The 23,768-nt window shown below is 64.2% G+C and overlaps 2 protein-coding genes and 8 non-coding genes across 23 annotated transcripts; 8 read left to right on the top strand and 2 right to left on the bottom strand.

Moving 5' to 3' along the window:
• The first annotated feature begins 3,056 nt into the window (after window positions 1–3,056).
• On the top strand, window positions 3,057–9,413 carry ZNF213 (zinc finger protein 213). 8 transcript variants are annotated; one of them, XM_070064041.2, is made up of 6 exons: window positions 3,058–3,303; window positions 3,844–4,089; window positions 5,117–5,608; window positions 6,256–6,379; window positions 6,520–6,593; window positions 8,256–9,413. In XM_070064041.2, exons 3-6 carry the CDS (start codon window positions 5,210–5,212, stop codon window positions 9,294–9,296), a joined length of 1,638 nt encoding a protein of 545 aa, XP_069920142.2. In that variant the 5' UTR covers window positions 3,058–3,303; window positions 3,844–4,089; window positions 5,117–5,209; the 3' UTR covers window positions 9,297–9,413. The 8 variants fall into 8 exon arrangements, with proteins under 8 accessions (XP_069920139.2, XP_069920141.2, XP_089177447.1 ...); XM_089321320.1 differs by adding an exon at window positions 6,721–6,844 and having other exon boundaries at window positions 3,058–4,084; XM_008250639.5 differs by adding an exon at window positions 6,721–6,844 and having other exon boundaries at window positions 3,058–4,089.
• A 136-nt stretch (window positions 9,414–9,549) lies between these two features.
• LOC100343179 (putative caspase-16) lies at window positions 9,550–14,189 on the top strand. 7 transcript variants are annotated; one of them, XM_008250636.5, is made up of 11 exons: window positions 9,550–10,368; window positions 10,462–10,602; window positions 10,697–10,892; window positions 10,980–11,068; window positions 11,817–11,927; window positions 12,047–12,214; window positions 12,449–12,671; window positions 12,901–13,020; window positions 13,295–13,369; window positions 13,630–13,733; window positions 13,969–14,189. In XM_008250636.5, exons 1-11 carry the CDS (start codon window positions 10,294–10,296, stop codon window positions 14,080–14,082), a joined length of 1,416 nt encoding a protein of 471 aa, XP_008248858.2. In that variant the 5' UTR covers window positions 9,550–10,293; the 3' UTR covers window positions 14,083–14,189. The 7 variants fall into 7 exon arrangements, 6 of the variants coding, with proteins under 6 accessions (XP_008248858.2, XP_008248859.2, XP_089177464.1 ...); XM_008250637.5 differs by lacking the exon at window positions 12,047–12,214; XM_089321338.1 differs by lacking the exon at window positions 10,697–10,892 and adding an exon at window positions 11,150–11,251 and having other exon boundaries at window positions 9,550–10,602.
• A 472-nt stretch (window positions 14,190–14,661) lies between these two features.
• Window positions 14,662–14,734, top strand: TRNAR-CCG (transfer RNA arginine (anticodon CCG)). Its single transcript has one exon. It is a non-coding gene; the product is annotated as a tRNA-Arg (tRNA).
• A 685-nt stretch (window positions 14,735–15,419) lies between these two features.
• On the bottom strand, window positions 15,420–15,492 carry TRNAK-CUU (transfer RNA lysine (anticodon CUU)). Its single transcript has one exon. It is a non-coding gene; the product is annotated as a tRNA-Lys (tRNA).
• Window positions 15,493–15,895: 403 nt separating this feature from the next.
• On the top strand, window positions 15,896–15,968 carry TRNAR-CCU (transfer RNA arginine (anticodon CCU)). The gene has a single exon. It is a non-coding gene; the product is annotated as a tRNA-Arg (tRNA).
• Window positions 15,969–16,941: 973 nt separating this feature from the next.
• On the top strand, window positions 16,942–17,013 carry TRNAP-UGG (transfer RNA proline (anticodon UGG)). Its single transcript has one exon. It is a non-coding gene; the product is annotated as a tRNA-Pro (tRNA).
• Window positions 17,014–19,032: 2,019 nt separating this feature from the next.
• TRNAP-AGG (transfer RNA proline (anticodon AGG)) lies at window positions 19,033–19,104 on the top strand. Its single transcript has one exon. It is a non-coding gene; the product is annotated as a tRNA-Pro (tRNA).
• A 322-nt stretch (window positions 19,105–19,426) lies between these two features.
• Window positions 19,427–19,499, bottom strand: TRNAK-CUU (transfer RNA lysine (anticodon CUU)). Its single transcript has one exon. It is a non-coding gene; the product is annotated as a tRNA-Lys (tRNA).
• Window positions 19,500–22,017: 2,518 nt separating this feature from the next.
• Window positions 22,018–22,090, top strand: TRNAK-CUU (transfer RNA lysine (anticodon CUU)). Its single transcript has one exon. It is a non-coding gene; the product is annotated as a tRNA-Lys (tRNA).
• Window positions 22,091–22,895: 805 nt separating this feature from the next.
• On the top strand, window positions 22,896–22,968 carry TRNAK-CUU (transfer RNA lysine (anticodon CUU)). Its single transcript has one exon. It is a non-coding gene; the product is annotated as a tRNA-Lys (tRNA).
• Window positions 22,969–23,768: the final 800 nt, after the last annotated feature.

Raw genomic sequence — 23,768 nt, 5'->3', positions numbered from 1 at the left:
GCGGCCTTGCTGAACGGCAAGAGGTGCCCGCTCTGAGGGCAGCAGGGAAGAACCAGGTTTGCCTTTCTGTCTTCTGCGACTTCTCCAGCGGAAGCCTGATGTCGCTCGCGGGCTGGCCAGTGTGTGCCGGCGGAGGGCGATGGGAGGACGCCGCCGGCCGCAGCTCCAGCGGGGGACGCTGTGCTTCCCGGCGCAGTGCTCCTCGGGGCCGGCAGGGGCCAGGCAGGGCGCCCCGCGCTCTCCCGCGAGGTCTCCAGGGGCGGCCGCTCGCTCTTATCGGGGGCGAAGCTGCCTCGACTGGAAGAGAGGGGCTCCTGTGACCTAAGAGCTGCTTCCTGCAGGTGCTGCTTCTGTAGCTTTTAGAAATCTCTGCTGCCCTTGGTAGTTAACCTTGCTTTTCAAGTTAGCATTTTTTTTTCTTATTAGAGAGAGCGCTGCTGTCGACGGCTTCATTCCCCAGCTGCCTGCAGTGGCCCGGGCTGGGGCCGCCACTCACCCCACGCTGCTGCCTCCTGGGCTGCAATCCCAGCTACTGGGCCCTCCCCTAACCTAACAGTTTTCATATCAAATATTATCTATTCAGATAACTGGTGTGGTTTTTATTTTGTGATCAGAGCAGACATACAATGGGGATAAACAGTCACAATTTTAAACTACCTTGGAATACACTTGAGATGCAGCAACTACATTTAAAAAGAAAAAAAGGAAAAGCTACAACATTTTTTAAGTAATGGAAGAGTTAAATACATGTTTCTGGATGTGAAAACTTGTATAATTTCTCCCCAATATTAAGCCATTTGTTTAATGAAAATAAATAAATTTCTGATCCAGCTCCCTGCTAACATTTGAAATTTCTGTATTGGAATAAAAACACAACATCCAAACACTTGATTAGTATGAAAAGATAAGCTACAATATGCGAAAATATTTGCAACACAACATATTTTAAAGAGTAAATTAACATTCAATACAATAAGCGGCCACTGAGTGTTTACTGCATGTCTGGCTGTGTTAGCATACCCTTGATGTGTAAAGTCAAACATTAATGTCCCAGAACAAGTGTTTAACCTAGTGGTGAAGACATCTGTGGGGCTTAATAGCTCCACTTCCGGACTCCAGCTTGTTACTAATGCAGACCCTGGGGGGCAGCAGAACAAACTGAAGTACTTGGGGTCCTGCGGCCCTTATGGGAGACCTGGATTGTCTTCCTGGCTCGTGGTTCCTGCCCTAGCTGTGCCCTGGCTGTTGTGGGCATTTGGGGAATGAACCTGTCGAAGGGAGCTGTGTCTGTCTCAAAATTTTAAAAAGAATATTGCAATAGAAAAACCAGGATATAATAATGGTCTGTTCACAAAATGATAAATAGAATAGTCAGTAGTAACTGAAGAAGAAAGCCTTTCAGCTTCCTTAGAAATGATAATGTAATCTGGAATTCTAATCGTGGACTAATCTGTGCGTGCAGTGAGAGCCGAAAAGCACTGGGCGCGGTGCCTGGCGCAGGCTCCATCTATCTGCTCACCGAACTGACTTCAAGGTTTAATGTGCACAACCCCAGAGCTTATCGGAAACTTCATGAAGCTGTTCACGAACCCTGTGGAACTGGGTTGTAAATCCCCGCATGTGGGGGACGGGGAGGATAAACATGCGCAAGATTTTTAACCCTTTCTGGAGGAGGACAGTTGGAAATATGTATCCGAAGCTGATTCACCGACTTCCTTACTACTTTTTCCCAAGGGAAGTTTCAGCAAATACACCAGGGTGTGTGTAGAAGGCAGATACAGAACAACGGACACGGTGAACGTCCAAGGGCCGGTCACTTTACGTAAGACATGCAATGCCGCGCTATGGAATACTGCTGAGCTTGCAGAATCGATGAATCATACACAGGGACATGCAAAGAGCCGGATACACTGCTGAGGACATAAACAAGGGGACGTTACCGATGGTCCCCGACGCGCTTCACAAATGCATCCATGGGCCAGCGCCGGCTCACTAGGCTAATCCGCCTGCGGCGCCGGCTCCCTGGGTTCTAGTCCCGGTTGGGGCGCCGATTCTGTCCTGGTTGCCCCTCTTCCAGTCCAGCTCTCTGCTGTGGCCCGGGAAGGCAGTGGAGGATGGCCCAAGTGCTTGGGCCCTGCACCCGCATGGGAGACCAGGAGAAGTACCTGGCTCCTGGCTTCGGATCAGCAGGGCGGTGACGGGTCTGCCCCCCGTGGAGCCCAGGCATTGGGAGACAAACAACAGGTGAATATATGTCAGCTGGCGAGGAAACAGGCACAACATTAAGGCAAGGCAGAGGCTGCCTACATGGCGGTGGCCTGTTTAAGGGTGGCACTTGGGCAGAGGGAGCGAGCTAGCGAGTATCAAGGGAAAGGGATGGCTTATTTCTCAACATTTCTTAATTTTCTTTTCCAAGCATGCAATACATGCATCATTCAAAATAAACCCTTTGCATTTCTGGAACAAGGAGGTCTGGAGCCCGGAGGCGCGGGTCCGAGCGAGGCGAGCCCGGGAGTCCGGACGCAGCCTGCCGGCTCTGGGTCCCTCCGCACAACCCAGCGGGACTCGCCGTGGGAAGCTGCTCCGCGCCCCTCGCTGGATTCCACTTCCAAGGGAGCTCCCCGGCCGCCGAAGACGAGGAGCGCGTGCCCGAGCAGCGGCTGGGCAGGCTCCCCGGCCGCCTTCGGACTGCTGAGGCCGGCCCGGCGCATCCCCACCGGCCGAGCGGGCCTCGCGGCTGAGGCAGCTGCGGTCTCCGCTCGCCAGGCCAGCCTCGGGTTCCTCCGCTCGCCTCATAGGGGCGCAGGGAAACGCGACACAAAGGCAGGGACCAAGGACAGGCCGGCCAGTCAGGCCGCGAACCCCCGCCCTCCATCGCAGGTGCCTGAATGAGGCCGCGCACGGCGCTTGGCGTCGCTTCCTTCTGATTGGTCGGCTCTGCGCATCCTCTCTGTTCATTGGCCACAAGGCAAGGGCCGTGGCCTTCTGGGGGATGTAGTTTTGAAGTCTGACGCGGTGTGGTCGCCGGCGAGCCTCGCGCGGACTTCCGGCGCCGAGAGCGGTGGCGGAAGTGGGCGGGCCTGGGAGGCAGTCGGGGGTGTGTTTCCCGGCGGCGGGGAGCGGCGTCGGAGGCATCCGCGGTCCGAGTCCCGCGCGGCGGCCGGAGGGGGCGTGCACCGCTGGCGAGAGCGCGCTCGGCCCCTGGGCTGGCCCCCGGGCTGGCCTCCGGCCGCCCCCTCCGCTGCGCGCGGGGTACCGGCTGGGTCGGCGTCCCCGCCCGCCGCGTCCTGCCGAGCGACCCTGGTGAGTCCGGGCCCTCTCGGGAGAGACCCTTCGGAGGAGAGAATGGCGCGCGTGCGTTTCGGGGGTTTTGTGAGGAGCGGAAGAATAAAGAAGGTGCTTGGTGTGGCGTAGCCACCCGAATGCCGCGGTCGGCTGTGGTCGAGCCTCCGGAGGAGCTCCCGCCGCCGAGGAGCCGGAGCGTGTGTGCCGCGAGCTCGCGCCCGCGGGGGCGCGCGTCAAGCCCCTTGCCCCCGTGTCTGTGGAGAACATTCCGGTAGAAAACGGGAGACGGTCCGGACGTCGGGTGTCGGACTGTGGGGGTGAGGCACTTGGCGAGGAGGGGAGAGCCGCTCTTTAGCGTTTCCTGCGTTGTTTAAATATACACCCCCCCCCCCTTTTAAATTGAATGGTGTGTGTGACTTTTATTGTCGAAACCTCAGAAATTAAAGGAAATTCCAAAATACCGCTTTTCGGAGCTCTTGTGAGGAGGCCACTGCGAGGGCTGGAAGCGCGCGAGCGTTCCCACGGAGTCGTGCGTGAATGGCGGGGGTTCTCCCACAGCCCTCGGCCCGCGGGCTCTGCAAGTCGGAGTCTTCGAATCGGAGGAAGCCAGCACAGCGCGCCTGTGATCCATCCCATAACGGCCCCCGAGCACGGTCGGTGGCACGCGCGCGCCATTTGTGACCGAGTATGCCACACGTGCAGAAGCTCAGGCCGTGAGGACGCCCCGGACGTCTGCATAGAACAATAGGCTGCCGTGTCTGCCGTGACACTGGACTGGCGCGGCGTGGAATCCGTGCAGGTTAGGTGCGTCGCCGTCGGCGCCGGGGCGTGCAGTGCTGCCTCCTGAGGGAGGGTAGGTGTTGCTGTCAGCTGACCCTGGCTCCAGGGTGAGGCCTGTATTAGCCGGAGTCACTGAGCCTCCAGTTCCGCTGGGCAAGCCGGCCGGGCATCGCTGGGCATCGGGGGCTGGAGTCCCTGCCGTCCTGTGGGCGGGGCTTAGCTCGTGGGTGGGCACGCTTCAGAAAGTTGGTAGAAAAATGGAATTAAAAGTGAGTTTTATTTTGGTGCAGAAGTTGAATTTCATATATAGGGTTATCATTATTATTATTAATATTATTATTGACAGGCAGAGTGGACAGAGACAGAGAGAAAGGTCTTCCTTTGCCATTGGTTCACCCTCCAATGGCCACCGCAGCTGGCGCGCTGTGGCCGGTGTACCGCGCTGATCCGATGGCAGGAGCCAGGTGCTTCTCCTGGTCTCCCATGGGGTGCAGGGCCCAAGCACTTGGGCCATCCTCCACTGCACTCCCGGGCCACAGCAGAGAGTTGGCCTGGAAGAGGGGCAACCAGGACAGAATCCGGCACCCTGACCGGGACTAGAACCCGGTGTGCCGGCGCCACAAGGCGGAGGACTAGCCTATTGAGCCATGGTGCCAGCCTATTATTATTATTATTATCTAAAAAAGTTATTTGCAAGGCGGAGTGAGAGAGATCCTCCCTGTGCTGGCTCACTCCCCAAACAGCCACAATGGCCGGGGCTGGGCTAGGTCACAGCCAGGACCCTGGAACTCCATCCAGGACACGAGTGTGGGTGGCAGGGACCCAAGCACTTGGGCCACCTCGGCTGCTTTGGTAGGCCCGCGAGCCGGGCTCTGGGAAGTGGAGCGGCTGGGACTGGAATAGGCACTGCGCCATGCCAGCGTCACAGGCGGCGGGTTAACCCACGGCACCAAGGCACCCGCTGTTTTTTCCTAATACACGTTTTCCATGAACTTTCTGAAGCCGGTGTCCCGCCCCCGTCCCCAGTCCTGCTCTTTTCCTCTCTCCCCAGGAGTGTCCAGATGCCAGTGCGGCCGTCGCAAGGGATCCCTCTGGGAGACTGAGAGGGCAGCCTCCGGGCCGGGCCGAGCACTGGGCCGGGGGCATGGCAGCCCCCCCGGAGCCCCCGAGCCAGGCCTGTGGGGAGGGAGAAGAGCTGCTCGTCGTGAAGGTGGAGGATTGCTCCTGGGAGCAGGAGTCTGCCGGACCGGAAGACAGCGGGGACTCGGAGGCCTGCCGCCAGCGCTTCCGGCACTTCCGCTACAGGGCAGCCGGAGGGCCCCACGAGGCCTTCAGCCGGCTCTGGGAGCTCTGCTGCCGCTGGCTGCGGCCCGAGCTGCGCTCCAAGGAGCAGATCCTGGAGCTGCTGGTGCTGGAGCAGTTCCTGGCGGTGCTGCCGGGCGACATCCAGGCCCGCGTGCGGGAGCAGCAGCCCGGGAGCGGTGAGGAGGCCGTGGTCCTGGTGGAGGATCTGCAGAAGCAGCCAGCCAAGGCCGGGCCCCAGGTGAGGGGCCCCCCTGTCCAGGGCACCTGCGCTGTAGAGACGGGCCGTCTGCAGAGACGAGTCCTCAGGAGGCTCGTGGGCCAGGGCAGCGTGTGCAGGCAGCGTAGAGTAGTAGGGAGTGCCCGAGACCCTCTCAGGTAAATGCGGTTCCTGTGGACTTGTTCCGGAAAGTGGGGCTTAGCGCCACGCACTCTCTGCAAAGGTGTATTTGTTTCTGCTCCAGGCCAGGCCTTGGGGATGCCGGGCATGCGCGCAGGTGCCTGAGGGGGTGTGGGAAGGTGGCACCCTGATTTCTCCTCGGGTGTTGGGTCCTGCACACTGGGAGCACCTGGCGGGAGGGGTGTGGGGCTGCTGGGTTGTGGGGTTCTGCCCTTGGCAGGAGGAGCCCCTCCTTCGTCCCTTTCCTAGTGGCTGTGCCTCCCGGCCTGTGGGGCTGCTTCTTGCTCCGAGGTTGACCGAGGCGTGTGCTCCAGCACCCGGCACTGCTTTGCGTCCCATCCTCCTCTGCACTTCCCTGGGCCTCCACGTGGGTTGCTTTCCCCGTGCCGCCGCATCCTCAGGGACACGCCCCGCGTCTCCTTCCCAGGGGTTAGATTCTGCCTCCATCTGCTCTCGGTGCTGACGGGCGTGTTGTGGTTCCCGCACAGGATGTGCCCTCAGAGGATGCGGAATCCAAGGCTGTGGCCCAGGAATCCTCGGATAAGGGGCCTCCTGCAGCGGCCGGGGCCCGGAGCCTGCCACAGGTGGCCCAGGAGCAGCCCCGGCGTGGTGGTGAGTGACCCTCTGGTGGCCGGCAGGGCCTGGCTCCCCTGGCATGGCTGTGAGGGGCACGTGCGAGCCAGTGCAGGGGGGCTGCGAGGCTCCAGGCCCCGGCCTGCGCTGCTGCTCTCAGGCGCCTTCTCTCCCTGCAGCCCCGCTTCCTGCTCCTCCTGAAGAGGGGGCTCCCAGAGACACGGCGCAGGCCTGCTTTGCACCTGGGGTCTGTGTGAGTTACCCGTCCCTCTGCACGCTCTGACGCCCCGCCTGCTCTGACCTCTCCTGTCCGCCCTCCCTCGGCTGCCCGGGAGACCTGATGGGTGGAGGCAGGCCTGAGCCAGGTCTTCTCATCCCAGGGCCCCGTGGCGTTGGGAGAGATTCCTTTCTATTTCTCCCGGGAAGAGCGGGGCTCTCTAGACCCGGCTCAGAGGGATCTCTTCTGGGACATAAAGCGAGAGAACTCCCAGAACACTGCGCTGGGTAGGTGGGTGCAGGACCTCTGGGCCCCTTCCCCGTGGGGGTCCCTCTGCGAGCCCTCAGCCGGTTTCCAAAGTGGGCCTTCCCTGGCCTCCTGAGAGCCATGTGGTTCCTCTTGCGCTGGCTGTGTTCCATGTACGCCATGCGTGTATCGTGTGCCGTGTGCAGACGTGTGCGCCATGCGTGTATCACATGCCATGTGCAGGACGTGTACTCCGTGTATCGCGTGCCGTGTGCAGGATGTGTACTGCGTGCGTGTATCGTGTGCCATGTGCAGGACATGTACTCCATGTATCGTGTGCCGTGTGCAGGATGTGTACTCCATGTGCGTATTGTGTGCCGTGTGCAGGACGTGTACTCCATGTATCATGTGCCGTGTGCAGGACATGTGCTCCATGTATCGCGTGCCGTGTGCAGGACGTGTGCTCTGTGCGTGTATCGCGTGCCGTGTGCAGGATGTGTGCTCCATGCATGTATCGCGTGCCTTGTGCAGGACATGTACTCCATGTATCATGTGCCTTGTGCAGAAGTGTGCTCCATGTGTGTATCGCGTGCCGTGTGCAGGACGTGTACTCTGTGTATTACGTGCCGTGTGCAGGACCTGTGCTCCGTGTGTGTATCATGTGCCGTGTGCAGGACGTGTACTCCGTGTATCGCGTGCCGTGTGCAGGACGTGTGCTCCATGTGTGTATCGTGTGCCGTGTGCAGGATGTGCCCGTGTTGGCCATTTTTCTCTCCGGTTCTCACACCTGGTGCATCAGGGTGTTGTCCCCACTTCACAGAGGAGGGAGCAAAGACTAGGAGCGGGTCGGGTGTGCTGTGAGGTCATGTCAGCAGGTGCAGGGGTGTGGATGGAGTGCACCAGCTGCCCACCAAGCCTGGCCTTGTCCCTGGCCACACGGGGCCCTCTTCGCCCAGGCAGAGCCTCTCAGCGACATCTCATTTAACCCGCACCACCCGGTGGGTTGGACCAGGACCCCTCCCTGTCCAAATGTGTGGCCTGAGACCGAGCACCCGAGCTTGTGGAGTGAGGGAGCCGTGGCAGCCAGCCCCAGTGGGTCCCTCAGCTTCCCACAGGGCGCTTGGGGGAGCTTGCCGGGCTAACGTGACTCTTCCGTGTTGGGGTTTGGACAGCCAGGTTCGGAGAGGGAGCGCCTGACTGAGAGAGACTTGTAGTTGGCCCAGGGTCAGAATTAGCAGGCGCCTCCGTGGGCCGGAGCTGGACTCCTGGACGCTTCCTGGGCACCGCTCCCTGCGGGAACTTGATCATCGTCCCCACTTTGTAGATGAAGAAGTGGAGGCCCAGGCTGTGCGAGAGCCAGGGAGGAGGGGTCCCCCTGAGCAGCGTTGTCCTCACTTGGCCCTGACCCCGAGCCGCGCGGGACTGAAGAGGCTGCCTCCTGTCCCCTTGCAGGCGCGGGGCTCCGAGGGCAGAGCAGGAGGTCGCGGCCAGAGGCGGCGGTGCCGGGCCAGGCGGGCGCCCACGGGACCGTGGCCTGGAGCCCCGAGGACAGTGAGGCCTGGGAGAGCGAGAACCGGCCGGGGATGGCCTTGGGCCGGTTGGCGGGGGCGCGGCGGGGGCGGCCGCCCACGCGCCGGCGTCAGTTTCGGGACCTGGCGGCCGAGAAGCCGCACAGCTGCGGGCAGTGCGGGAAGCGTTTCCGCTGGGGCTCGGACCTGGCGCGGCACCAGCGCACGCACACCGGCGAGAAGCCGCACAGGTGCCCCGAGTGCGACAAGAGCTTCCGCAGCGCCTCGGACCTGGCGCGGCACCAGGGCGTGCACACCGGCGAGAAGCCCTTCTCCTGCGCCGCCTGCGGCAAGAGCTTCAGCCGCAGCGCCTACCTGGCCGACCACCAGCGCATCCACACGGGCGAGAAGCCCTTCGGCTGCAGCGACTGTGGCAAGAGCTTCTCACTGCGCGCCTACCTGCTGGACCACCGGCGCGTGCACACCGGCGAGCGGCCCTTCGGCTGCAGCGAGTGCGACAAGAGCTTCAAGCAGCGCGCGCACCTCATCGCCCACCAGAGCCTGCACGCCAAGACGGCCCAGCCCGTGGGCTGAGCGGCCTGGGCGGGGGAGGGGTGCTCCACCCAGCTCCCAGGACCTGCCCAGCGCCAGCCCTTGTCGCCTGTCCTGCCTGCTCCCCTCTGGTTTCCGCAGCAGGGGAGCGGGAGGAGTCAGGCCTGGCCTGAGGACCCTTCCCAGAGCTGTCCTCAGTCCCCTTCCTTCCCTGTGTTCTGCGTGTGTCCACGGCCAGGCCCTCTGCCTCGCCAACCTGTGCCTTCCAGTGTGGGTGGAAGATTGGCCACGGGCAGCTGCTGGCTTTGGGATGGACATCGAGGCCTTCCGGCCCTCACCTCTCCAGTCATCGGGGCAGGCTGTGTGTCCTGGCCACGAGGAGGCGGGCGGCTCCGCTGTCTGCAGGTCTGCCCAGCACGGGCCAGCGTGGTGAGGGTGGCAGCGGGTGCAGCCACGGGGCTAACCCCGGAGACTGACGGGCCAACAGAGGCCGGCCGCCGCCCGCCGCTGCTGAGGCGAGGACCGTACTTAACACGAGCACTCCACTGCAGTTCTGGGTCTGTGCCGCTGTGTTCTCTAGTCACTGCCGCGGGCTCGTGGGCACTGGGATGGTCCTCCTCGCCCTGTGGGTCCTGTGGCCTGAGTCCCAGAGCAGCCATGAGCCCTGGGCCTCAGGACTGGAGGAGGGGGAGCAGGCCTTGGAGTGCTTGCTGGCTGCTCCCCCCACGAAATGAGGAAGGGGCTCGGAGACCCCGAGGGGAGTGGTGGCACTTAGGCTGCTGGCTGCGGACCCGGAGCATTCAAGCTGCCTCTGCGAGTCCCTTGGGGGAGGGGCTGACCGTAGCAAGAGGCCCCGCCCCCACTGCCCAGCAGCCTGTAAGATGCCAGCCTCTCCTCTGGCCCCGCCCAGGCTGGGTCCTGTGCGGGGCTCCTCCCACTCTGGCAGAGCCCTGCCTGCTCACCTGGTGGAGGCTGTCACTGTCCCTTGGTGCCTGTGTGCCAGCCCCTCTGTCCCCACGTAACACAGGGTCACACCGTCACCGGCACAGTCCCGTGGCTCAGATGCAGCAGCCGAGGTCTTGTGGCCCAGGCCGATTCCAGTTGGTTTCTTCCTAAGGGGCTGGGCGCTGGTGGGGTGGGTGGGGGAGGGTGGCAGGAGCAGCACAAGGACTGGCTGCACAGGGAGACACTCGGGTGTAACAAGATCAGATAGGAGCGGGCCGGGAGCTAAAAACAGGATCGGGCACAGGCTCTTGGTGCAGGTGAGGGCACGCCAGGAAGTCACCGGCTACAGCCAGAGGAAGGAGCCCGGGGACAGAGTCCAGCTTAGGTCCTGAACCAGCTGGTGGAGAGGGCAAGGGTCAAGGCCCAGGCTGCTGGGATCCAGGGCCAGGAGAGCTGGTGTCCAGAGGATTCCCCGCCTGTCCGCCATGGCTTTCCTGGTGGCTGGGACCCTGCAGGCGGCTGCACAGGTGGCAGATGCTCGAGACAGCCTGGGGAGAAAGGTAGTAGGAGGTGCCTCCTGGCCCTGCCTGCTTCGGACTCCCGCCCGAGCCTGGCCCTGCCCTGCCCTTCCCGCTCTGGCCTTGCCTCCCTAGGGGAAGTACAGCGTGCAGGGTCTGAGGGTGGCCCTGACACTCAGCAGCCCGGGGGTGCCTGCCGCGACGGTCGCTGCCCTGGAGGCCGTGTTCCAGGCCCTGGGCTTTGAGAGCTGGGAGAGGAGGGACGCCTTGGTCCAGGTGAGCCCACACCCCTCCCCTCCTCCCCAGCACCCCTCACCTCACCCCCACTGTGAGCTCCGGGCCACAGCCAGGCCTTTACTGCTGCTCCTAGGACTTCCTCCGGGAGCTAGCTTTGTTCAGGAAGCAGCTGGATGCCCTCCAGAGCCCCGTGGGCTGTGCCCTTGTGGCCCTGGTGGCCCCCCGCGGGCAGCTGAGGCAGCCCCGGCAGCTGGTTCAGGAGCTGAGCTGTTGTGAGGCCCTCCAGGGCTGCCCCAAAGTCGTCCTGCTGCTTTCAAGCGGCGCTGGGGGTGAGTGGGCAGGGACCTGGGTCCTGGGAGGGCCGGGTGGGGTTGGGAGAGCTGGAGCCCCACTGTAGACCAACGCTTCTCCACCAGCTGCCCTGGAGCCCGGAGCCTTCCTCGCCGGCCTCAGGGAGCTCTGTGGCCGCCGTCCTCACTGGTCGCTGCTGCAGCTGCTGACAGAGGTGGGGGGGCTGTGCTGTGCTCTGCTGAGCCAGCCAGTCTTGGCAAGTGGTTCCCCCACCTGTTCACTGCACCCTCTATAGGCTACACATGTGTCGGCCGCAGGGCCCTGCCCCCACCTTCTGGAGTGCACAGATACCCCAGACCAACCCCCGCCACACCTATCCTGAGCTGTTCTTTGCATGGTATGGCCTCCCTGCTCTGCTAGCCAGGATTCTACAGTCCCTTCCAGGCTGTCACTGGTGCCTTCCTCACTCTCCCCGCGTGCACACTTGTACCTCCAGCCTCCCGTGCAGGCGGTGGACGGCTGCCCTGTTATGCTGCAGGACCCTGGGGGCTGGGGTTGGGCCCAGGTCTGCTCCCGAGGCCCGAAGGTCCCTGGGTAGTTGAGTAGTCCCTGGGGTGGGCCCCAGCTCTGCTCCGTGGCGCGCTCAGTCGTGGCACCCTCCCCGGAAGTGCCGATCCTGGGAGCCTTCCCTGCCAGCCCTGCCCTGTTCCAGCGAGCATCCCCACCACAGTGCACCCTGACCCCGGGGTAGGGGACGTCCAGCTGGAGCCCCTCATTCCCAGGGCAGTCTGTGGCCTTGAGCCTGGACGAGAACTTCTGTCTTGCTTAGGCCCTTCTGCCCTCCCTGCCCTTCCTCTGCCTCCCCCCACTCCGTTCTGGCTGGTAGAGCCCTGTGGAGTCTCCCTGGGTGCTCCTCCCTACCTCTGGAACAGCCCCTCTGACGTGTCCTTGCCGCCCCCCAGCTGTTCTGCAGGGTGGCTGAGGAGTCCGCGGGGGACATACGCTGCCCCGTCTTTCAGAGCTCTTTGCGGGGGGCACTGTGCCTGACAAGCGAGGAGCCCTGGAGGCCTGAGGTGCTCGGGACAGGGCGGGATCCAGTCACGTGGCCATGGGACGAGAGGCAGGGAGCCCCGGCAGAGGAGGGAGGGGCTGGGGTCCCTGAGGCCACTGTGAGTGCCCGGCACCTCTGCAGGCAGAACCCGGCCCCGGGGCTCAGTATGACATGTCGGGGGCCAGAGCTGCCCTCCTGCTGGCTGTGATTCGAGACCGGCCTGGGGCCGAGCGTGACGTGGAGGCACTGGGGGGCCTGTGCCAGGCCCTGGGCTTCGAGACCACCCTGAGGACGGACCCTACAGCCCAGGTGAGGGGAAGCCCGAGACTCCTGGTGCTGTTCCCGAGGACTCTCCTGGGCCTCTCACCCATCACAGGCGGGAAGTGCACCTGCAGCTCTGGCCTCCACCCTCCCTGCTGTGTGCATGGGCAGTCACTTCCCTGCTTCCAGAAGCCCCCCCCCAACCCCCCCGGGCCCAAGGCCCGTGCCACTGCCTGGGTCTCCTCCCTGGCTCACAGTCCCCAAGGGTCTGTCTCCCTGTAGGCTTTCTGGGAAGAGCTGGCCCAGTTCCAGGAGCAGCTGGACACCTACAGGGGACCTGTGAGCTGTGCCCTGGTGGCCCTGATGGCCCACGGGGGACCACAGGGGCAGCTGCTGGGGGCCGACGGGCAGGAGGTGCAGCCAGAGGCGCTGGTGCAGGAGCTGAGCCGCTGTGGGGCACTGCGTGGCTGTCCCAAGGTCTTCCTGCTTCAGGCTTGCCGTGGGGGTGAGTGGCGCCCAGCATCCCACCTCCTCCTCCTGGCTTTCTCGGTCAGCTCTCGGCCACCCCAGGCTTGCTGCCTGGGAGTCTGGGGCACATCCTCTCCCCCACCCTCTCCTAGAGGTCAAGGCCATGAGCCTGAGCCCTCAGCGTTTGCAGCGTGGCAGGCCTGCCCGGGGGCTCTGGGTGGGGTGCCCACCCCCAGATAGCGTCTACCTGTTTCCCATTTTCCCAGGGAACAGGGATGCCGGCAAGGGCCCCAAGGCTCTGCCCTGGTACCGGCGCTGGTTGTGGGTACCACAACCTGCTCTCCCCTCCCACGCGGATGTGCTGCAGGTCCACGCCGATGCCCAAGGTGGGTCCTGTCCTTCCAGAGCCTGGGCTTGGGAAGGGCTGATGGGAAGGAAAAGTCTCCCTTGACCGCCGGGGCCTCTGGGAAGCTGGGGCGGCTTCCCCCGTGTGAACCTCACACCAAGCCTGGAGACAGCCCGGTGAACCAGCTCCTCTGAGGTCACCCAACTGGTCATTGGCAGGGCGTCCACCTGCCCCGAGCTGCCCTAGAGCCAGAGACGGGACACCTGGGGCTGGAGGCATCCGGGGCTGACGGGTGCCGGTGACTCTTCCCGCAGGCAGCTCCTGCAGTGGCCCTGCTCCAGGGAGCTCCGGACAGGCAGACGTGCTGACCGTCTACGCAGCGGCCGAGGGTGAGGACAGGGCCTGAGGAAGCCCGCTTCCTGGGGTTGGGGTGCAGAGGCTGCTTGCTCAGGCTGGTCAGTCAGCAGGCCCACGGCAAGGGTTCATTGTTATCTCCCCGAGGACTCCCCCTGCAGCCCCAGGCTGGCTCCGGGTGCTGGAGGCCCTGTCCTCTGCCCTGACCTTCGGCCGCCAGCTCCCAGCACTAGGCCGCTGCGGGTGGGAAGGCAGAGAGGCCGTGCCCAACCCGGGTTGGGGTCCCTTGGTGTAGGCTGTGTGGCCTATCGGGATGAGATGGGCTCAGACTTCATCCAGACGCTGGTGGACGTGCTCAGAGTGGACCCCGGGCGGGACCTCCTGGAGCTGCTCACTGAGGTGCGCTCTTCACCCTGGGGTCCTGAACACCCCCACCCCCGCCCCACTGGGGAAGGAGGAATCCCCGGCCCCGAACAGTAGAGACCACCAAGCCCGCACGGAGGGGAAGCAGCGTGGGGTGGGTGGGGGCTCTGGGCCCTGGCCACAGGGGTGGGGGTGCGACCCGGGAGGGCCTGGGGGCGCGTTGATGCCGGCGCTTGACGCCTGGCCTCGCCGGCCTCGCGGGGCCCCGCAGGTGAACAGGCGCGTGTGTGAGCTGGACGTGCTGGGGCCGGACTGCGACGAGCCGCGCAAGGCCTGCCTGGAGATCCGGAGCTCGCTGCGGCGGCGGCTCCGCCTGCGGGTCTGACGGCGGGGGCTCGCCCGGGCCATCCCCGTTCCCCTCCTGTCAACCCGGCGTGGCCGCGTGGGCCTGGCGCTCTGCTGGCCAGCAATAAACAAACTCCTGCGGACGTCCCCGGGCCTCTCGGGTCTGAGAAGCGAGAGGGCGGACGGGGGTGCAGTGTCTGGGGCCAGGGGACACCGCGAGGCTGGGCAGGGGTCCTGAGAGCACCCCAGGGGGCCCACCTGGGAGGCCCCGCCCCTCTCCCAGGCGCGCCCCTGTGCACCCTCCCAATCTCCACCACAGACACGAGCCTGGGCCCAGAGGCCCCGGAGCAGGCCGGCGCAGGGGCTGCGCAGCGTGGGCGGCGAAGGCGGTCGGCGCGTGGGGGTAGAAAGGCCGGCCACGCGGCCTGCGGGCCGACTAGGGCTCGAACTCGTGCTGTAGCCGCGGTCCAGGGCAGGCGGCTCCGCTCCCAGCTCCGCCCGCGCCCAGCGCCGAGGGGCGGGGCGACGCTGCAGGCCGCGTGCGCATGCGCGCTGGGGAGCCTGGCGCAAGCGGTCGAGCCGGGCTTTATGGGAAAAGCGGCAACGTCTGACGCCGTAGGGCCGCGTGGCCTAATGGATAAGGCGTCTGATTCCGGATCAGAAGATTGAGGGTTCGAGTCCCTTCGTGGTCGCTGCCGGGTTGTCTTTTAGTGCCGAGAGATAAAAATTTTCCTGCCCTCAGGACCACACCTCACGCGGACCTGGGACCCCTCCGTCACTCCCTGGCTGCCCGAGCTGTGACGCGGGTGGCCCTACCCACTCCCTGAGTCCACCCAGCTCGGGTACTACAACGGCGCTGGCCCCCGAGAGCCCGGGGTCTCCGTGGAAACCTGCAGCGGCAGGGTCCGGGCGGGACCGCGAGCCTCAGGGGCCGGAGCCCAGGCCGTGGAGCCGGACACGCGTGTGGGGAGCTGGGCAGGGCAGGAAGACGCGCGCGCTTCCGACCGCGCAGTGGTGATGGGTGTCCGGTGCTGTGCCCGCGCTCAGTGCGCTCGAACGCGACTGAAGTGGCCAGATCTCCTTTCAGCGTGCATTTCGCAATTTTAACAAAGCAAGCCAACGGCTCAGAGGGTATCCGGATTTCTCGCAGCGAGACGGCGCCTGTGAGAGGCGGTGTGGAATGTGCCGGAACTTCGGTGTTCAGCCTTGCAGGGTGGGGTTGACAGCCCACGCGGGGGGAAGCTCCTGTGCACCCGTGAGCCGCTCGTGGGGCTGCGTGGTGCGGGCGTCGCCGGCACCTTCCTGCGGTTTATCAAGGGTTCATAAACGCGAGAACCGCGTTAAACTGAAAAAGCTAAAATTATGGAAAAAACACAACGCCCAACGTGGGGCTCGAACCCACGACCCTGAGATTAAGAGTCTCATGCTCTACCGACTGAGCTAGCCGGGCGCGCTGAATGCTGGATCCAGGGCGTTCTGTAAGGGGCCTCGCACACCCGGGTCTGCCAGGGCGTCCCGACGCGGGAGCGAGGGCGCAGGCCGTCGTGGGCAGCACCCGCACCACGCCCGCTTCTGGCTACACCCGGGTTAAAGAATTCACCCGGATCAGAACCCGGGAGCCCCGCACGCAGAGCGTGTCTCGCAGGCCCTAGGCCGAGCTTCGCTTTCCGCATCTCGGTTCCAGCTGCGCGTGTGCCGCCTCTTAGGGTCCCGCGGAGGCCTGGAGCGGGCGAGACCCGCGGGAGCGGCGCCCGGGACCGACCTGCAGGGTTGCAGCGGGGCTGGCTGGGTGCGGGAGCCCCGCGCAGCAACTGGAAGAGCGGTCTACAACTCGTCCGCATACCTGTGTGTCAGCCCCGGTGGCCTAATGGATAAGGCATTGGCCTCCTAAGCCAGGGATTGTGGGTTCGAGTCCCACCCGGGGTAAGGAGCTTGCGTTTTAGGAATTTGCGGGAAAAGCGAGCCACAGCTGCGCCTTTGACCACGCACAAGCCTCCCTGAGGGACCGGCGAGGCCGTGTCTGCGGCCCAGGGCAGACATGGAGCGGAGTGCGCCTGTTCCATCCCAACCTCGTGATCTCACCTGTGAGCCTGAACCACGCTTTGTGGTCGTTTGCACTGCCTGTGTTTTGGAAACAAAGCTGGGTTTGCTTTAGAGCCACACCGGGTGGATGGAGTGTAGACGAAACGCTGTGAGTTGGTAATGGTGTAAACCGGGGGGGTGGGGAGGGTGGGGTTTTCGTGCGAGGCGAACTCCGTATTACTCTCTTGTAAATCCGTGCAATGCATAACTTGGCTCTGTGCACATTTTAAGAAGCTCATCTGGACTTGGTAGTGGTTGGCACTACCAAGACGCGGTGCCGAGAGCAACCTGAGTCCCCCCTGTGAAACCGCACCTCCGGTTTGCCTCTCCGCGGCCCTTCGGCTTTGCCGCCTGCGGAGGGGGCGCGCGGGCGGTTCCAGGCCAGGTCCCGGAGGCCCCCGCGTGTCCATCTCCCGGGCCCCTTGGGGGCGGCAGCAGGGCAGGCGCGTCCCTGCTCCTTCCCGATGCCCAGGGTGCCAGAAGCGAGGCGAGTTCGCAGCCTGTTGGGGAAGAAACGAAGCCGAGGGTCTGGCGTGGCTCGCGCGCGGCCCCAGGTCCCTTCGTCCTGCGATGATCGGGGTCGGGGCTGGGGTCACCGGCAGAGATCCCCGCGCCCGCACCGGCTGAACAGACCCCCTCGCCGGCGGACGGCGGCCGCTTGTCACCCGCGTCCGAACTCGGGCGCGCGCGGGGCGCGGCCAAGCCTGGGCAGGGTCCGAGCCACCTCCCGCCGCGTGACCCTGGGGCGGGACCCGAGGCCGGGGCGGAGCCGCGGGCCGAATCTCCAAGGATCAACGCAGCGGGATACTGACCTGTCGGCTCGTTGGTCTAGGGGTATGATTCTCGCTTTGGGTGCGAGAGGTCCCGGGTTCAAATCCCGGACGAGCCCTCTCACTTTTGCCGTCTGTTTCGGGTGCAGGCCCGGTAGTTCACGTAGCCGGCGGGAGCCGGGGCCCCAGGCTTGGCGCGGACCGCGGCGAGGAGGGGCTCCGGGTAAGCGCAGGCGCAGCGGGCGGTGGACCCGCGTCGCGTGCGCGGTTTCCAGCTCTCCCCAGGCTGCGTGTTAGCCCACTTTTTGCGCGCCGCAGGCGACATTGCCACACGCGTTCGTGCAGCCTGATCCGGCCCGGCCCCGAGCACACCCGCGGCTTCTTCCCGGTGCTGGGCGTCTACAGGCTTCTCTCTTCTCGGGCGCAGCCCGTCTCTGGGGGCGGTGAAAGCCGCGGCTGCCTTCGGACGGTGACAGGCACCCATCACCCGTCTCCCTCTGCCCTCTGCCAATCACTACCAAGTTCAGATGAGCTTTTTAAAACGTGCACACGGCCAGCGCAGGGCTGCCAGAGGAGGGAAAGCAGGGGAACCCCAAGGGTGGGGACCATCTGTGCCCCCTGCAGGTCAAGGGCAGAGGGGGCGCGGGTCGCTGTATCCGGGCCCCAGCCACTGCACGGCCGTTCCGTGTGCCCCCAATCCGGGGGTGCTGAGGCCAACACGCGAGGATTGTCTTTGGGAAAGCTTTGTGGCAGCTTCCAAGAGGAGGAGCCACCAGGCTGTGGGGGTGGGCCCGTGGGGAGCCCCTGGGTGGGCGGAGTGAGAGGGGGGCTTCCCTGCCGTGGTTTTTGGGGGAGGATGTTGGAGGCGGGCAGCAGGGGGGTCAGCAGGCGCTGGGGCTGGAGTTGTGTCTCCCTATCCCGGCCTCGGGCTGATAAGGGTGGGTGGACAGTGGCTTGTGGGGTGGAGCCCACTACAGGGCTTTTGGGGGATGGGCTGTGGATTGGCCGTTTGCATTCGCGACACACAGGCTGCTGAGCTCCTGGAGAGGCAGACTCCCCCCCCCGCCCCCCAGAACACAGTCCCGCAGGTAGGGATTGGGATGAGCGTCGGATCCCGCTCCCAGAGTCCCTCCCACCCCGGACGGCTGTCCCTGCAGGAGGCTGGAGCCGCCGGACACCCACAGAGCAGACCGTGGCCCCCGCTCTGCCGGGCACAGTCCCGAGCCTCTGTCAGCTGGGGGTTCTCGGCGCTGCGGCCCCTACTCAGAGCCAGATCTGCACGGAACCCAGGGCCCGAGCTGCGCATGAGCCTGAGTCCACACGGGGAGGAGGCCCACGCTGGGGGGCTGGGGGTTGGTCCCAGTTCGGCTTCAAACCCCAGGGAGCAGCAGTTTGCTTTCCTGTTCATTTCGGGGCCTGGCTGGAGCTCCCTGCAGAAGGCGGCGGCCGGAGTCAGACCTGCGGGGTCGGTGGGCGGCAGTCCCAGTGTGCGCCGGGCACAGATCCGAGCTGACCCGGGTGGCTGAGGCTGGTGTCCGCCTGGCCGGGGGCCCCGCCTCCCATGTAAGCCCTGAAATCCTTCCGCTGAGGCCGGGGCTAGGCCGGGGCTGGACCGTGGAGGTGGGTTCCTGGGCCTGGGCGGAAGCGGAAGGGGCGCGGAGTGAGAGACCCCGGAGGCCCCCAGTGCAGTCGGGGACTGAAGAAGCTAGGAGATGGAGGCTCGGTCTGGAGACGCCCGTGGGCAGGTTTCAGGGGACACAGAGATGCGTGGGTCCCTGGAGCGTCTGCCGTGAGAGGGTGTTGGGGGTTCAGGGAGACCGGGGAGCCGCGACCCTGAGGGGACTCCAGGCCCCGCTCCCAGCTCCGCTCCACAACCCGGCCCTTGGCTCAGAGACTTCAGGACTGGAGGCGCTTCCCCAGGCTAGTGGTGGGGAAACCCTGGCGGGGGCTTCCTAACCCGCGGCCACAGGGTGTGGCCACGCTGGTTCTCTCCTCGCTGCGGAGACCAGAGTCCAGTTGTTTCCCACAAGTCACAGCGAGAGGAGGCGGCTCATGGAAGCAGAAACCGGGGCTGGTCCAGGCCTGGGTGCGGGAGGCGTGCAACTCACCAAGGAGGGCCAGCAGAAGTCCTTATGTGTGGCTCGTTGGTCTAGGGGTATGATTCTCGCTTAGGGTGCGAGAGGTCCCGGGTTCAAATCCCGGACGAGCCCTTGTTTTTAAGGGTGTGGTGCAGGAGATAAAGGCTCAGTACTGCTGGCGTGACCTCTGGGGTGTGCTACCTGGCCAGTGCTCCTGGGGTGACCTGTGGGGCTGGCTACCTGGCGGTGGTCGGGCCGCCTTTGAGTAACTGAAAACGTTGGTGCCCAGGTTTTTATGCCCAGGTGAGCGGTGGTATGGGCAACGTGAGCCCCTTCCCCAGGACCGGGCTAGCAAAAGCTGACCTGGGATGTGGGCCTGGTTCCTTGCCAAGCTCGGTCGCAGGTGGGAACCCACGGATCTTTAGCCTGGAAGGACCACAAGTTATCAAAAGAGCGCCCAGCGTGGGGCTCGAACCCACGACCCTGAGATTAAGAGTCTCATGCTCTACCGACTGAGCTAGCCGGGCGCCACACAGGGTGGCCCCCTCCCTCTACCGAGCCTGAATCTCCAGGAAGGGACACAGGGTTACCGGCGCCGGCCGCCCATGCGTTCCCCTCCAGAAGCCCTGTGGGCCTGCAGCGCCCAAGCCCGTCCAGCGGCTGATTGCGGGCGTCAGGGCGGCGTCCCCAGCGTGCGGAGCGTGAGAAACGGGGCGAGCAGGGGCTGCTGGCTGGTGGGGCGCCGCCCTGAGCTCTGGACCCACGGAGCGTAGCGGCCCCGGGGCCGCGTGCACACACAGGGGGACGCGCGCGAGCGGAGCCCCTGCCCACCGACGCGGCCGCATCCCGGTCGTGCTGGAACAAACCCGCCGACTTCACTTGGTCTCACGAAGACCTCATCTGCGCTTCCTTTGAATCCTACGGAATCCAATTCGTTTTCATCTAAAATTTACAAAACTGCTTCGGACCACGCTGAGCTGCTGGAACCGGCGGGAGGCCGGCGCGCATCTGCCGGTCGGCTTCCGCCGCTGCTTCCAGCCTCCCCGGAGCGGGGGTGGGTGGATTTGGGCTGGGGCGCCCCAGCTCCAGGCGCAGGGGAACGCCTCAGACGGCTCCTTAGCAGAGGGCTGGGGGCGGAGGCCTGGGAAGGGGGCCCCTGGACGGGGCCGAGCATCCGCTGGGGCTGCAGACTCCCGCGAGCGCGGACGGTGGAGCTGGCCTGCGCCACGGCGGGGACCAGCCTGGGCAGAGGAGGGCGGGAGGATAATGGGTGAATAGCGGGCGAGGCGGCCCTGCCTGTGGCGTTGTAGGGGTGCGGATGGGAGCTGCCCTGCGGGTGAAGCAGTACTTCCTGTGCTCTGAACTATGTCGGGGCAAAGTGGGGCGAGTTTTTAAAACACGCACAGGAAAAAGACACAGGGGACTCTACTTTCCACTCATCTTGCCGCGAACCAAAGCTGCTCCCAAAATAAACCACATTTTAAAAAATGCAGTGGGAAAAATTCAGCTGAGTTATTTTTTGTTCATCTCTTGCCTCGGCTTCCTCCAAGTCAGATCTTTTTCTGAAGTCCACTCCCCGGGGGCCTCTCCGGGCTGCCTGGTTTCTATCCCCCTTCGTTCAAGGTCGCAGATTCTTCAGGTCGGTGTTCCACGGCTGCTTTTGACTTCGGTTTTCGTACTTTTCTATTTGCTTGTTTTTCTATCTTTGCTGCGCCCTTTCTGAGCCGGGTGGGAATCGCTCCGTGTGGAAGCACTGTTGTGATGGGGGCTTCCCGTCTGCATTGCTGGCGCTGACCGTCCCTTCCCTGTCACATCGGGGCCCCCCAGATTCTTGGCCAACCAAGCATGGGCCTGTACTCTCCGGGTGGGAGCAAACCCGGTGGGCGAGGGAGAGAAAATTGAGCCCACCTCGGAGCCCACCCTCAGGGGTCGGGTTGTCCACCCTGACGGCCCTGGGCTCCTGATTGGACTCGCAGGGGAGCCTAGGAGAAACGCAGGGGTCCATTCTCGAGGCGGGTCCGTGGGAAGGGTCGTCGTGGTGGGGGCAAGGGGCCCAGAGCAGGGCTGGGCTCGCAGGAGGACCCCTGCCACACCATAGCAGCCTAAGACACTGAAGACAAGCCTGAGAGGGCACGAGGGGCAGAGGATGGGGCTGACCCCCGCTGCCCTGGCGTCTGGGAGCCTCGAAGTCCCCGCCTCCAAACCACCTCATCTGCGGCTCCAGCTCAGAGCTCAGGGGTCAGCTGATCCTCGGGCCTGGGCTAGCGGGTGCCTGGGGCCAAAGAGGCGACTGCACACCTGCAGGAGCCCACGCCAGCCCCGGGTTCCCGCCGGGATCGAGCCCTAAGAGTGTCACCGAAATCCCGGGGCTGGGGCCCGAGTCCCGCCGCCCGAGTCCAGCCTTTGAGAAAGCAGAGGAAAGCTGGGGAAGACCCGGGTCGGGCGGGAGCTGGATCCACGGCCGCTCCCACCCTAAGCAGAATCACCTGCGAGGCCCCGCCCCCGGGCCGGGTTGAGGGGTGTCTTTGCGCGTGCTCGTTTCTGGCAGCAGCACCCGCACTTCCCCGCGAAGGCTCCTCCGAGCAGTCTCGGGGCTGCAGGGGAGCGGCGAGGCTGAGCCTCGCGCCCCCGCCAGCTCCGGGCCCCTGGAGCTCTGCCGTCGGGGAGCTGCCGCAGTTCGGGACTCAGGCGGCCTCTCCACGCCCCCTAAATGAGGCCCGCGCCGGCCAGGAGCTCGGGAGTCCAACCTGTCTGCCTCGCCCCAGCCCAGAGACATCGGGGGCCTCGGGAGTGCGGTCCTCGGAGTCTGCAGCATCAAGAGTGGTCGCGCAGAGGACCCGCGCGGCCGGGCAGTGCGGGGGTCTTTCCCGGGCCCTGCTTCCGGACGCTGCACCCCGGGCCTGGATCCTTGTCCGTAGCGCCGGCCTCCCAGCCCCTCCTCCCCGGGCTTCCCCAGCCACCCTCGAAAACCCCAGAAAGGTTCCTGGCTGGACACCTGCGCATGGGTCAGTTACCTACACCCGTCCCACCGGCCCGTTTATATCCGCCCGGCTAGCTCAGTCGGTAGAGCATGAGACTCTTAATCTCAGGGTCGTGGGTTCGAGCCCCACGTTGGGCGCACCGTACTTTTGATTGACAACCGGGGTAAGTGATCCTCTCATTCCAACAAAGTAAGGGAATCCGCCGTTGATTGATGGGTGCAAGTAATATGTTGTATTGGTGGCTGCATCTTCAGACCCAGGGACGGCAGTGTGGCCTTCCGTGCCTGACCCCGCACCCGTGGGACTCCTGCTTAGCCCCGTGGCTGGCACGTGGGCCCAACGTTCAGTTCAGTGTTCCCTGGTGCTTTTAGGAAACAGAAATAACAGTTCAGGTTACACACTGTGCTCACTTTTTGAAAAAAGAAAAGGCGCTGTCTCCAATTCGAGCCGTCTTAGTGTCCTGGGGCCGCCGTGATGAAGGGGCACACATCAGAAAGCTTCAATCGCCGAACTTGTCTTCTCCCTGCTGTGGACGCCAGAATTCGCTCAGCACCAGCAGGCTCGCCCTGTCCAGGGGCCAAGGGAGAACCCTCCTTGCCCCTCCCCAGGACCACCCTGAAAAGTCCCCTCCCCCGCCCCCGCCCCCGGCTTGTAGCCAGTGCTCCCAGGCTACAAATTCCACTTGGGGGCAGGCAGCACCCCCACCCCGAGGGTGAAGGATTCACATTCCTCCACAGCTAGCTGACAAGGGGCTTTGGGGTGGTGACAGGCCCCAGATGCTGGGAATGCCCGGGCAGGGACTGTGCCCAGACGACTGGCTCCAAGGTCACCTCTCCAGAGCTGGAGTCACCATTGCCTTTTTATTTCCTGCCCGTGACTTTAGGACGCCAGAGAGCAGGGTGTGGACTGTCTACACCCCTCCCATTAGGCCAGCTGACATCTGCCTGGCTAGCTCAGTCGGTAGAGCATGAGACTCTTAATCTCAGGGTTGTGGGTTCGAGCCCCACGTTGGGCGCACTGTACTTTTGATTGACAACCGGGGTAAGTGATCCTCTCATTCCAACAAAGTAAGGGGATCCACCATTAACTGATGGGTTCAAGTAATATGTTGTATTGGTGGTGGCTGCATCTTCAGACCCAGGGACGGCAGTGTGGCCTTCCGTGCCTGACCCCGCACCTGTGGGACTCCCTGTGGCTGCACCTGGGCCCGAGGTTCAGTTTAGTTTTCCCTGCTGTTCTTAGGAAACAGAAATAACAGCTCAGGTTACACACAGTGCTCACTTTTTGGAAAAAAGCCGCTGTCTCCAATTCGAGCCCGTCTTAGTCTCCGGGGCCGCTGTGAGGAAGGGGCACAAATCTTCAAGCCGCCAAACTTGTCCTTTCTCGGTTGCTGACGCCAGAATTCAGAGCTCAGCGCCAGTGGGCTCGCCCCGCCCAGGGGCCGGGGTGGGGGAGACCCCTTCCTTGCCCTCCCACCCTCTGCTGGCTCCTGCAGTGGTGGGCGTCCTGGGCGGGTGGGCATAGCTCCTGCAGTCTCCGGCCCCTGCAGCTCTGCCTGATCCTGTGCAGGCGCCCTCCCTCTGTGCTTCCGCGTCTCTGCATAAACATCTCGGACCCCCTCGTGGAAGTCAGGGCCTGGCTTCTGCAGCCTGAGCTCAGCTCAGCTTAACCAGTTACACCTGCAAAGACCCTGTGTTCTGAGATCCCGAGAGACATGAACTTGGGGCGGGACGCCGTTCAGCCCAGTGCAGAAGCTTTTGGAAAACACAGAATTTTTATTTTGGTTTTAAACAACCACAGGGATGCGTGTGCTTG

Source organism: Oryctolagus cuniculus, chromosome 19, assembly GCF_051225735.1.
Source record: "Oryctolagus cuniculus isolate XC-2025 breed Fujian yellow rabbit chromosome 19, ASM5122573v1, whole genome shotgun sequence".
In the NCBI taxonomy this organism is placed as follows: Eukaryota; Metazoa; Chordata; class Mammalia; order Lagomorpha; family Leporidae; genus Oryctolagus; species Oryctolagus cuniculus.
This window is presented reverse-complemented; position numbering and strand designations above follow the sequence as displayed.